The sequence below is a fragment of the Trachinotus anak genome, unplaced genomic scaffold (assembly GCF_046630095.1).
Source record: "Trachinotus anak isolate AG129_WGS33_773 ecotype Australia unplaced genomic scaffold, CSIRO_AGI_Tana_v1 ptg000020l, whole genome shotgun sequence".
Lineage (NCBI taxonomy): Eukaryota > Metazoa > Chordata > Actinopteri > Carangiformes > Carangidae > Trachinotus > Trachinotus anak.
The window spans coordinates 1,203,269-1,216,865 of record NW_027273871.1 but is presented as its reverse complement, the minus strand read 5'-3'; the positions used below and the strand labels follow the sequence as shown (position 1 = coordinate 1,216,865).

Genomic DNA, 13,597 nt, shown 5'->3' with positions numbered 1-13,597 from the left:
TATAGGCCCAAGGTTTCAATGGGATGTGATTAGAGCAAGAGTATGCAGCCAGAGTAGGCTCCGGCTTATATTTCTTGATTTGATTTGAATGAACTCACATTCAGAAACATGTAGATATATGGCCCATGTGTGAAATGAATATGGGATGAATGGTAATTCTGGTTAAGTCTGTGACCAGGGAATTTTCCAGAAAGGTATTTTTTTTGACATTGAAAGGCAGAAAATGGAAGAAAACTAAGCCTCACAACTGGGAATGAAATTGATGACGCTTTAAAGGAAAATCTCTGGAATTGCCACCAGGGAGGAAAGACCCCCCCCCCCACCACCACCACCATGCCCTGAAGACACGCGTCGACTGGGGGGGGGGGGGGGAGGGGGGGGGGTGCAGGACCAGAAGCATCCCCAGCACATGTGGTGGCTTTGCATCCTAATGAAGGGTGGGGGCGCTGAATGATAATCACGACAAAGTGACGTGGAGGAGGAGAGAGGAGGTGGGTGAAAAGAGAATGGGGAGGGGAAGCAGCTGCTACCTAGTTCATTTCCAGTCCAGCCTCTGCTTCTTGCTCATTACGCACACACAACACACACACACGCACGCACACGCACGGGCTGGTGTTCGGTGGTGGAGCACATCAACCGGACAACAAAGGGACACACAGTGGGAGTGAGGGAGGGAGGGAGGAGGTAGGGTGGGGGGGGGGGTCTCACTCCCTGCAGCCAGGACAGGATCGCACTTCACCACCATCCAGTGTCAGCGACGAGCTCACTGAACTCTTTCTTCACATCCACAGGGACATCCAACATCAGGCAGGCTGGAGGTGACCGTCACGGAAGCGTTGATCCTTCGTGTGGGTAAGCACGTCACTGTCCTCTCCATCAAAAGTGATCAATTATAAGTGATCAGTTCATTTTATTCTTTTCCTTTTAAACGACTCGCAGTTCTCCATCTCAGAAGGAGAAAGTGAAATGTACATATTCCATATTTGAATCGTTGTTTAAGGTGTGATGTTTATTGTGGGGGTCGCAGTTTAGTGTCGGGGCAACTCTGCATCGAAGGATGCAGTCGGGTCCGGATGTGCGCGGAGCTTCTGAATATTTATACAGAGGGAAATTAATAGACTGTTATCGATTCGTGACCGTCGCCCTCTCTCCATCCATCTGCGCGTCAGGACAGCCCGGGCACTGTCAGACGGTGTGGTCGTCACCGCTCGGCTTAAGAGCACTTAATCTGTCATTAGGGAGTTATTTTCAGACCGGGCACCAGAGACCGACGCCGGCTGGCTTCTCCTCTATCAGCCGTCCACACTTCTCCTCGCGTTTCTTTGCCCCCCTTTTTCCTCCTTTTTGTTTACTTATTCGCTGCTGAAAACTTTTCACCGCAGCTTCATCCTCCTCCTCCTCCTCCTCCTCCTCTTCCTTTTGTCTCCCAGACAGCACAGCCGTAGTTGTGAGCCTCGGCAGCGAGATGGAGATGGAGCATTTCGACGAGCGGGACAAAGGTCAGAGGCACAGCCGCTCCAGCGCGAAGATGAACGGGGTGCCGAGTCCCACACACAGCGCCCACTGCAGCCTGTATCGGACCCGGACCCTGAAGACCCTGAGCGCGGAGAAGAGAGCCAAGAAGGTCCGCTTCTACCGCAACGGAGACAGGTACTTCAACGGGATAGTGTACGCCATCTCCACAGACCGGTTCCGGACCTTTGACGCCCTGCTGGCCGACCTGACCCGCTCCCTGTCCGACAATGTCAACCTGCCCCAGGGCGTCCGGACCATCTACACCCTGGACGGCTCTAAGAAGATCACCAGTATTGACCAACTGGTAGAAGGTGAGTATGTTGAATTGTAATGCCCACCTGGAGGGCTACAGTCAAACTGGCAGGTTCATGTGGTCACAGTGCCTGACATGAGAAAGCTTTGCAGTGCAGGACTGTGTCTCATCCATCTGGACTCAGCATCAATAATGTAATCTGTAATCTAGTTGCATCTCTTCCTGTCTCTTAAAGAGCAAACACTCCCTGACCTGTATCTATCATATTACTGTGTGTGATCTTCCCTGGCTAATCTCTCTGCTTTATAAAGTAACACATTTCAGTCTATGGGTAATGTAAAGTCTCACATTGAGAACAATTTACTTTTACAGGCTGAGTTGAACTCAGGGTCAACGTGGTATTTTATGGGCCATGCTCCATAAGGACGGCTAACCCAATTAAGCACACTGTAGATTTATTATGAAGATTATGTCACTCATTTGATGGCCATATGGTGATCAACTCAGATTACCGCTCTCATGATCTGTAAGTGCCAATATCATTACATCATGAGAAGTGACTTGTGAAGACTTGTAAGTTGTTCATGTTGGGTATGAAATATATGCATATATAGACCTGTATGAACAGTAAGAAGGAAAGCAAGCTGCAAAAATATCCCATATCGGTATATTTTTAAGTTTTAAACTATTTATCAAAGTGATTGCTGGTTGATGCTAGAAGAATAGTGCTGTTGGTTGGTTAGGAGATGTTGCACAGAACAAAGTAGCCTGCCTATGCCACTGTATCTTTTTACTTTCTTTACCTTTCTGTTCTGTATTCTTTCACATTTGTTACCATTTTTGCTGTTTTTGTAAGTAATCTCCTCCTCCCTAACCCCAACAGGTGACAGCTATGTGTGCAGCTCCATTGAAGCTTACAAAAAGTTGGATTACACAAAAAACGTCAACCCCAACTGGTCGGTGAACGTCAAGGCCTCAGCCGCGTCCTCCCGCGGCCCTCCTTCCCTGGGCAGCGCCAAGGCTGGGGCTCCTGAGAGCCGCGACTTCATACGCCCAAAGCTTGTGACGGTGGTCCGGAGTGGAGTCAAACCTCGCAAAGCTGTGAGAATCCTGCTGAACAAGAAAACGGCCCATTCCTACGAACAAGTCCTGACCGACATCACTGATGCCATCAAGCTTGACTCTGGAGTGGTGAAGAAGATCTATACGCTGGAGGGCAAACTGGTGAGAAATCTTTTGATTGGTCAGGGCACTGAACGTGTCAGATGACTGAATTGCTAGTGTTTGTCTCTGTATGGTATCCAAGGAAATCAGTCATGGCTTTGACTTAGTTTTATCATGGATGGTGTTGCTGATTGTTAGCCCACATTCAAGGTAGATTAATGTTTCTATAGAGTGCTACAGGAATGAGTCCTAAACCCAGATACAAGTTATCATTTTTTCACTTCCTGTTCCCTCATCCCAAAGTCACTCGGGTTTTTTGGAATCGGCTGATATAAGGTCTGCGGTGGCATAAAATACGTCAGTAACTCATGATTTCTTTAGCTTTTATATGTCTTAAAAACAAGCTAACAAGTGGCTAAATGAGACTGTCAGGGACATTAGATGTCATCACGCCGAACATGAAAATCAATCAATTTGTTAAGGTTATCTTGCTGTATCATAAACTTTTGTTTATCAATCCAAAGCCAATGGAAAAAATCCCATTGGCTTCTTGTCGAGGGGGCCTGGGGGATGCTACCTTCCAGATTGGCCTACAAAAATACGTCCTCCCTACAGCAATCTTTTAAAGCTTCCAGTCTAGAGGCAAACTCTTGCAATGCAGTCAGTGGAAGCTGACGTTTTGTTGTTACACATGATGAGTGGTTCCATTGAGAGAGATAGGCAGAGATAAGAGGGAGTTTTTCTATTGCTATTTTGGACGTGATTATATGTACGACATTGAAAATCATGACTAACAATTATTCTTTTATGAAAGTGGTGGTTTAGCATCGAAGAGGGGACATAAAGATCAACAGGCTGATAGATGGATCAAAATTGCTAAATACTTAATGAACGCGCTCTCATTTTTCTTTCATGAGCCTTTTATGAATGAAGAACATTTGCGTCCCCGTTCCCAGCCAGAGCTGTCAACGTGTGACACAGAGACTGAAAGAGGTCGGGAGAAGGTGAAGATGAAAGAAGTCTATGAATGGAGTCTGGGTTCTCACCCACGCTCCAGCGATGTGTGTCAGAGCTTTGCCTCCGAACACCAAAATAAATCAGAGTCTCGGCCCCCCCTTGATGGTCCACCCACCTATCCAGCTTCCTCTCTCAGCTGCGGAGGGAGACGGTATAAAAAGAATACACTTTGAGACAGTATTGTACACATTTGTAGGTATGTATAGACCCTTGTGCATATTCTCCACAACAGAACTAAAATGAGGTGGTCCCATGATGGCACTGAACTTGGTCTGTACTGCCGTTAAATGAGGTCAAGCGCACTTTGTCTGAGCTGGCACATGTTTGTGGTTGTGTTTGTCAGAGAGGGGGGAGGCTCACAGAAAAAGATGACATCCCTTCCTGCATCCTAGGGCTTCAATTCATTCATATTTTTAACCTGCTTCAGCTCCAGTCTCTTCCTGTTTGTCTTCATGTCACCTCTCCATCTCTCACGCCACCACAGCCATCATCATTGTTTCTTTCTGTCTGTCTGTCTGTCTGTCTGCCCCCCGCCTGCTCCGCCTCTCTCTCGGTCATGCTGTGCTCCAAGTTATTGAATGTAGCGACACAGAGCCACGCTTCCCCTGGCAGTAGCATCAGAATGACACCATTACTTTGAAGCAGATTGTGTCTGACGTCAAGGGCATCCTGCCATTTTGTGTCGTACAGCAGTAATCATCTCCTAAATAGCCAATTTGTGACTCATTCTCATGAATATGCTCTTTGCCCCGTGGGCTTTTGGTACTTAATTGCCATTTTACTACTCTGTGTTACCATTTATCCAAGTTCTAAAGATTACTCTTCATGCGTTGGCAGCGGCATGTCGTGCTGGGTCTGAGGCCATGCTGTCAGTTTAATGATCCACTGTTAACCCAGCAGGAAGTCATTCCAGATTTCCTGATCCGACCCGCTGCGAGACCCCAGCACCAGCCAATAAAATCCCAGGATCAGGTTTTCCTTGAGAAACCTCCTGTTGGGGATTAAACTCACGCTTTTGCACAATACTCACGAACTCTGTGGTCGCCACTGGTTACAGTTATCTTAGAGATTACACAATAAATGCTGCTCTCGCCCAGTTCAGCACTCTGCGATTGGAAGTAAGACTATTATGGTTATGCTATTTTTAGACATGGTATTGATTGGGCCTGTAGGCATGGTAACACGCTCGCTGCCAAATTGGCAGGGCTGGGCTGAGTGCAGAACATACTCCTCCTCGTTTTTATGTGTGACTGTGTATGCATGCGTGGGTTAATGCATGTGGGAGAGTTTGCGTTTGTGGTTATGTTATTAAGAGAACTGCAAAGGGAAGAAGCAAGATGGGAATCAATGATGAAAAAACAGGTTTGACAATAGACCGGATCAGATCACCTTTGCATAGGATTGAGAGAGTCTATGGGTGTTTCATGCGTGAGAGGAAATCCTGGGTACAACCCGAACAGCCTCCAGTTTCTGAATGGGTGAAAGGTCTCAGAAAACACTGGATAATCATGTAGCAAATTTAAACCCCTGTGAAATGTGGTTAATCCATGTTAACGTTACCATTATAGAAAGAGAGGGAGAGAGAGAACCAGGCTTAGCATAACAGAAAATAAACCTCAATACCATGAAATTTGAGGCAATCTGACAAAATCATGTTATATGAAATAATAATGAACAGTTACATAAGCTATGTCTAAATATACATCTAAATAAAAAAAATATAACAATAACAGGGTGGGATGACTAGTGAGCAAATTGTATGTTAATGACACTTGAATATACTGAATATCAGGAGTGTGCTAAAAGTAATTACCTGTAAGGTAAGGTTACTTTATGGGTTAAGTATAGTACTGTGTGTGTGTGTGTGTGTGTGTGTGTGTGTGTGTGTGTGTGTGTGTGTGTGTGTGTGTGTCTGTGTGCGTGCATGTTTTTGTGCTTGTGGGTTGCTGCCGTCAGCTGAGCCATGTCCGTCATTGAGCCTACGGCAGAAGTAGGTTTCTGGGCCTGGCTGCCAGTAATGTTGAGTCCCAGCAGAGCTGCAGAGCCTAAAGAGAGAGAGAGAGAGAGAGAGAGAGAGAGAAAGAGCATCTGAGAACTGGAGCTCAGGCTTCTTGCCTTCATTAACCCCTGTAATGAGGCCAGAGACAGTGGGGCAGGATGTACACGTACATCCCCACAGCCCTAGTCGTCTTCGTTCTCTCTGTCTCTAATCGTTCTCAAAGATTGCACCAGCCTACAAGACTGTTCATTCATTTTTTCCCTACATACATGATTCCTTTTTTCATTCATTTCATTATATTTTCAAAAGTTTTTCTCTGAGGTTCAGTTCAGTTACAAATACCGCAGCTGAAGTGTGTTAAGATGAATAATGGATTATGTTTTCGGTATCTGAAGTTGAGTTAGTGAGAGTCTGTTTTAGCTACAGTCTACTGTCAGTTCTCTTATTATGCCTCTTTATTTATGTGTGTCTCTTTATGTGTGAGTGTGTGCCAAGGCTTTTCAGCAGTATTGCCAATATGACAACTGAGTTAAATTTTTTAATACCAAAACAATACTGTGTGTGATATGTTGCTTTGAGGGGTAAATTTTTCCAAACCCTTTTTTTAATTTTTCAAAGGCAACTAAATGTTATATCAACACAGACAATGAATATAACAGGCAAATTATTTATTGAATTTGGACTCAGCTCACCAGGCGTTCACTAAGTCAGCACCAAAAAAGTATTGATGTGTTCAATACAACATCCACAGTGTATACATTCAAATTTGTACTATAAAACCTTTGCTTTGGTAGTTGCTTTTTTCATTGTCTTTGCTATCAATAATAAACATTTTCTATTTGGCACTAATCAGGGTGAAACTGATGATAATAATGACATGTTGAAAGAGAGCAGACAACATATGACAGGCTGTTAACAAGTGTCTGTGAGTATCTGATATGTGCCTTATACTCAGTTTGCCCACTGGGAACTTACTCTACTGTGATCATTTTGCATATCATATTTCTGTCTGTAATATGAGCAACTGAGTGAGAAAGAATATATCAAGTTCCACCCCCACTGTGACATTGATTCTCCCACTGTCTCAGGTCTCACTGTATCTGGTAGGTGGTATTTTTAGCTCCGTCCCCTCTCCTTCGGGGTTACCACCACTTCATATTTCTCAGCAGGCTCTTCACCTTGGCTAGTTTTTATGATGATTTGATCTAGTTGCCTAGGAACCGGCTGACCTGCTGTGATGTCACACAGTAGCATGGTAGGATGGTGTAGCTGGATTGGTCTGATCAAGAAGGTAGACGACCTGTAAGTGGCTTAGGACACGGACATGGCGGATCTATTTATACATCTAAGCTCTGTTTACACACACAGACACAGACACGCACACACACACAGACACTATATGTTGGAGCCCAGCTGCCAGCCTTGAGCCTTGCGAGGCTTATGCATACTTAGGCACGGATAGTGACACACTCTCTTTAATAGACTGATCGAGATTTCTGCTCATGCATCCCTAGCCTTTAACTGTAGGCAGTTATCAACCAGTGCATGAAGTGATGCCACTTAGTCATCTGTAAGGTCGGTTGCATTCTGTTTTTGAGTTTCTTATTGATGATATCCTTTAGTATGTGTCTCAGTGGGTTGAGCCTGGGCAATAGGTATGATTCCTACATTGGCTGCCAATACTATAAATACAAGGCTTAGACAAATGAACCGTAAGAGGGTTTAAAGGGTCAGTTCATTTAAATCTCAAAAAAGTCAAATTTCTCATTTACCTCTTTACTCATATTTATCCATTTTGGTCGTATTTGTTGAAGTTTTGTTTGAAATTAGGTCTGCGTTTAATGGTGCTATATGTCAATGTTTGCTATTGTTCCCTAGCCAATGTTAGCGTTAACAGCTGTTTTCTTACCAGTCTAGAAGAAAGGCTGTCAGTTTAGCATCAAACTGCATTCCTTTACTCACCCAGAGCTTTCTCCAGCGGTGGAGAGCAATGTAAAGACTTGTTTCGCTTCTATTTCTATCACCGCATTTCTAGTGAAGTTAGCATGCTAACCAGCCAGCCCCGGCTCATCCCGTCTTGTTATACTACTTTGCGAGAGTGAGTCACTGTAGCACCCAATCTGTCCTCAGTTCAGAGTGAGAGGATGAAGAAGTAGCCTAGCGTTGATCAGAGGATGTATTCTAACCTTATGTCTTTCTTGGAAACCCAACAGTGGCAAGCAACCATTACCACCTGCTCCCGGCAAACAAGAACACATTTGGCAGCAGAGAAAACTCCACACATTAGTATTGAACTTCCATAAAGCTCGGGGGCTCAGCTATTTAAAAAAAAAAAAAAAAAAAAAGAATTGTCCAAATTGAAGCAGCAGAATCTGAAATACCCTGACTATAGAAGATTTTTGCATCATTGTGCTGTGAGCAGTTTTTTTTTGTCTGGGTGACTTCTTACAGTGGGCGTTATGTCAATTAACTGTCAAGTCCTGTATGCATCCTCTCCTGTTGTGCCATTCTTTTAGCTTTTAGCCACGCTAGCAGCATGGCTCTAGGGATGGCGATGTCTGTCTGTTAGTCTGATATTTTGAGTCCAGACTGAAATAGCTCAAAACATTTTAGAATTATTGACATAGAATTTGGCACAGACATTCATTATCCCCCCAATTTTTCCTTTAGCATCATCAGTAGAACACTTTTTTTTTTGGCTGTTATGGTTGAATACCTGCAAAACAATATTACAAATCCAACTCCAACAACTCCAACCTATTACACATTATGCACCTTTGAGAATTAGCTAATGTTAGCATTATATCATTATAAATTATATAAAAATTACATTTAGCATGTTGGTAAACAATCAGCATGCCAGCATTTTCATTGTTAGCCAATTAGCATGCTGGTGTTAGCATTTAACGCTAAGCACCGCTGTGCCTAAGTACAGCCTCACAGAGCAGTACTCGTATTCTTGTTGTTTTGTGAATTTCTTTATATAAAGTTTGTTGACAGGAGTTTTGAAACTTCTCCTCCTGACCTATCAAACAGTTAAGCTTTGTTTTTAAACATTTTTTTTTGGACTGATGCCCCTGGTGCAGATGAATTGACCTTTCTGGAGTTGCTCGCTGTCTCATGCTGCTTAGAAAACTCACACACTGAAGTTTTCATTGCTATTATGTAGCTCTGTGCTGCTGCTTGGCGTTCAACCTGATAGGATCTGTCCTTGTAGTGGGACATTCCTAATTGCAAATAAGTTACTTCAGAGTTTGTGTCCTTTTCTGTGAAGCATCATAATTATTTGCATTTTTTCCCCAAACCTAGATTTATCACTGATAATACCGTGGTATTTTTCTGTGCTACATGCTAAACATAAGTTCTATGTAGGAGAAGAGTGAGTCCAAACCACTTGCAGTGCAGCTCTCACTTTTCAAACCGCATCGTTGGCCTGTTCTTCTCCTTGCTGGCAAGGCTGAAGAGCTTTTAATATCCTTTTATCTTCCTGTTTCTTCTGCAGCCTCCTTCTTCTTCTTTCTGTCTCTCGCATTTTCTTTTCTGCTTCTTTCTCTATCTGCATCATTTTTTATCCTCTTATGTAATATTCAGTTTTCTCCCTATCAAAAAATTAGCTCTCCTTGAGTCCATAGCTGCCCATGCCCCCCTCTGATCATATTTCTCTCACATCCCTTCACTTCATTTTACTCAGGCTGTCTGTCTCTTGCTGTCAACATGTGCCATTGTTTTTACGGCTATTTAGTCCTCATTTAATTAGCGCACTCGGCATGCATCCCCAAATCCAAGAGCTGCAACATATGGCATGGCTTGCTCTCCCCCACTCTCTCTCTCTCTTTCTTCCTCTCTCTCTCCTCTTTCCCTCTCTCTGTCTATCCTTCTGCACCAACCCACCTTCATTTTTTTATCCTCCCTCCTGTTTTCCTTATTTTGTCTCTTACTTTTCCTTAGTTTTATTCCCCCCGTGTCTCCCCTTGTCCTCTTTAGGCTCTATTCAGCTCTGCAGGGACTGTAGAGAGGGTGCAACAAAAACAACACTTAGAAACATTGCGTATTATGAAGTGCGGGGATTATGCTCCGCTCAAAAACAAAGCATTTTACGTTTTTTCAGTCCCTATTTGATAGATTGTATATTGGTGAAGTCACTTTTTGTTCTGCATAGGAGGATTGTGGGAAGCAAAGTCCATCTGCTGCTGCTGATCTGCTGAGTCACAGTTAGTCAGCACAGAACCGTGTGTGTGTGTGTGGTAGGGGGTTTGGGGGGAGGGTACTGTGAGTGTGTGAATGTGTCTCATGGACCAAGTATAAAGTGTGTTTGCTACTATACATATTAAATACGCTATATTTGCAGACGATGATCATAAATGGTTTGTTCAGCATTCCGCTGCAGAAACCTCTGTTTTTGTGTATAAACAGGTTATTTATGATGTGTTGTTTTTCTTTCTGTCTGTCTGTCTCTCTCTGTTTCAGTCAGTTAGTTTGCTTGTGCGTGTCTCTGTCTACCAGCAGATTGGGGAGCTGTCTGTAGTCAGAGGATCTGCTGCCAAATTCGGATCGATGGCAGACGTTTTGGGCACAGGCAGACTGTTGAGAACCTAGTCACACCACAACTTCATCACACACACACACACACACACACACACACACACACACACACGCAGTCTGGCTCATGCACTTTCTGACTCACCCAATCTCTAATCTCTCTCAAGTAAATCTGCATTTGAAAGATTGTTTTCATTCACTTAAAGCGCGGGACCGTGACATATCTCAGTGACTCAGTGAGGGAGCCACCAAGAAACTAGGTTGTAAACAGTGCTTCTCAAGAAGGCAATATTGTTGTGTCTTTATATCAAATGCACCTTAATTAAAAAAAGGAATGTCCTGTAAGCAGTTTTTTTGATACAGTATAAACAATTCAAAATTCTTGCACTGCACCATTTTGAACTAATAGAAAATTCTTGCATCTGCACAGTTGCAACTTTTATAAATACTGGCTCAAATGAAAATAAATACCTAGTAAGTAGTTTTTCCAATAATTTCTTTATTGTTATTTTTTCCTGTCATGAGTAGCTCCCCTATTCCTGTTCTTGTTCTTCTACTGAGTTTAGTTTAGTCTGCATGTTGGCACCTCTTCATTTTGTCACTTTTGAAATATACAGTAAGCGTGCTGCATAATCAACACGGTTTTGTATGAAGTTCAATTTGCATGCAATTATGGGCATGTTTGACTGCTGTCTGTTACTGCAGCAGTGAGAGTGATAGTCTTTGTAAATATTTCATATCCTGTCCTCAGTAGATGGAGGTCTCAGCAGACCTAGCTTTTTTCGTATTCTTATTGGAGCTGAAACAATAAGCTGATTAATCAATTAGTCATCAGAAAATGAATCAGCAGCTATTTCTCTAGGCAGAACTGCCAAATTTCCTTCCCTCAATCCTATCAAATGTGACTCTTTGCTGGCTATCTGTGGCTATATTTAAGCTCTGGACTGTTGGTCGGACAAAACAAGACATTTGAAGATGTCATTATTTTCCTCTGAGAATTTGAACTTTCACTACTTTTTGATTTTTTTTCGGACCAAATAATCAGCAGAATAATCAACCATGAGAAGAATTTCAATCAACTAAGTAATGACCGAACTCATCCTTGAAAAAAGATTCAAGACAGCAGATTGAAGGGGGAGAGAGATCAATAGAGGGGGAGATGAAAGAAGTCAGTGAAGGAATGAGCAGTGTGGGTTAGTGGAGAGAGAGGGGGAAGTGGATGAAAAACAAGACGGGATGAGATAAATTGACAAATAAGATGAAAATGAGCGGGGAACCTTCAAAAACACAAGAGAAAAGGGTTGAAAGAGGAAAAGAAAGTTGAGTCCATGAGGCCATGTTTGATTTGTGTCCTCATGGGGACACTGCTGCATAATTCCTTATTTTTCATTCATTTCGTGACTGCAAAAAAGTTGGTTCTCTTCACACATGAAGGACAGGCGGGATGTGCTCACTCTTTGAGAGAAACACAGACACAGCTCCAACAGAAAGTTTGCCTTCCTCCTGTGGAGAGCAGAAGCTGTTACATAAGTTGTTATGCAACAGAGCAGCCAGCCAGCCAGCCAGCCAGCCAGCCAGCCGGGCAGGCAGTCTGCTGTGCTGGTTTGAGGTGAACGCAGTAACACCAGCACTAACTCAGCCCGCTGCACCGTTAATTGGCCTCACGTCGTCGCTGCTCTATTTTCCTCTGCTTGTATTTTTTAGCTCCCTTTCACTTCCCTACTTTCTCTGCCATCTCCCAACCCCTGTTGGTTGTCTGATGAGGTGTGCTGGTGCGCAGGGTGCTGAGTGAGGTCATGCAGTGTGTGTGTGTGTGAATTCTCCCTCGGGGTGCAGATGGTTTCATCCCTCCCTCTTGCCTCTTTCAGATCGATTTCAGTCTACCTTTCCTCCTGTCAGCCAGCATGGCTCTTCGCCTGCCCATTTCTGTGTCTCCTTTTGGTCTGAGGAGATCATTTAAATTCCCCTGGAGTGTGAAGGAAATGCATTTTGGATGTTTCATTTTGAGAGTGAGACTGAGAACTTCTCTGCAGATGTTTTAATAAGCCGTATATTCCTGACAGTGACACAGTGTTTTTTCCTTTCAGGGGTTGTAACCCTGTAGAATTTCCATGCTAATTTATGTAACATTACTTTGAGTTAAAGACTCACAGGTTATTAAATTATAAGTTCTATGTAGTTATATTAATTATGGTCCACGTACTGCATGTCGTTCAGAAATACTGTTGGTATCTGTTGCAGCCTGAACATGCTGCTGTGTAAATGTTAAAGCTTCGTCAGTCAGTGTCATATTTCACTCCTCTCCTCCTTTTTATTCCCTCACTCAGAGGCTGTTTGCATGTTGTTTTTGTCTCTCTTCGTCTTGTATCAATATATCCATCTGTTACTCTGTCAGTCTGCCTGTCTTTAAGTATCCATCCATCCACCCATCTGTCTGTCCATCCACCTGTCTCTCTGTGTTGAGTGTATCAGAGCAGCACAGCGGGCTGTGTCGGGCCAGCTGCGGTTGATTCAGCACCGCGGACAGCTCCACTGAGCTAAGCTCCCCTGGCACCGAACAGCGACAGCTCGTCCCTCCAAAATGTGGTCTTTCTGTGGGCAGGATTATGTTGACCTCACCATGTCCTCTGTGTAACCACTGTGAGTCTACTGTGGCGCAGTAGATTAGTGGTTTTCCTTTTTTCTTTCTTTATTTTTTTGCTGGCTTTGTACTTGAGCCTTCTGTTTGTTCCAGTCTCAGAGAAATGCCTTTGTTTCTTATCTGAGAAAGACCAAACATTAAAAAAAAAAAACTGTAACAAGGGCTGCAGCTAACATTTTTTTTTTTACATTGCCTTCTTCAAAACCCAAAGATATTCAATCCAACATGATATAAAACAGAAAAGAAGTAAATTCTCTCAAAAAGGAAACTGGGCATAAGAGATATGTTGAATTTTACTTTGATACATGAGTTAAATGATTATCAAAAGTGTTGGTGATACATTTTTAAAACTATAACTGTTTCAGTACTTATTATAATTCGCTATTTCTTATTTTGTACAGGTAAATACACTTAGATGTGCTTTCACACATTTATGCTTCAGTTACCTCTGAGTGGCTGTAAGAAAGTC

The 13,597-nt window shown here is 43.3% G+C and overlaps 1 protein-coding gene across 3 annotated transcripts in view; it reads left to right on the top strand.

The window, feature by feature from the left end:
• Window positions 1-709: 709 nt before the first annotated feature.
• The window catches only part of dclk1a (doublecortin-like kinase 1a), a 50,271-nt gene continuing 37,383 nt past the window's right edge, over window positions 710-13,597 (top strand). For all 3 annotated transcript variants that reach the window (XM_071505976.1, XM_071505978.1, XM_071505981.1), the window contains exons 1-3: window positions 710-852; window positions 1,431-1,826; window positions 2,652-2,992. In XM_071505976.1, coding sequence (XP_071362077.1) covers window positions 1,466-1,826; window positions 2,652-2,992 — 702 coding nt within the window. In that variant the 5' untranslated portion in view covers window positions 710-852; window positions 1,431-1,465. The remainder of the gene's footprint in view (window positions 853-1,430; window positions 1,827-2,651; window positions 2,993-13,597) is intronic.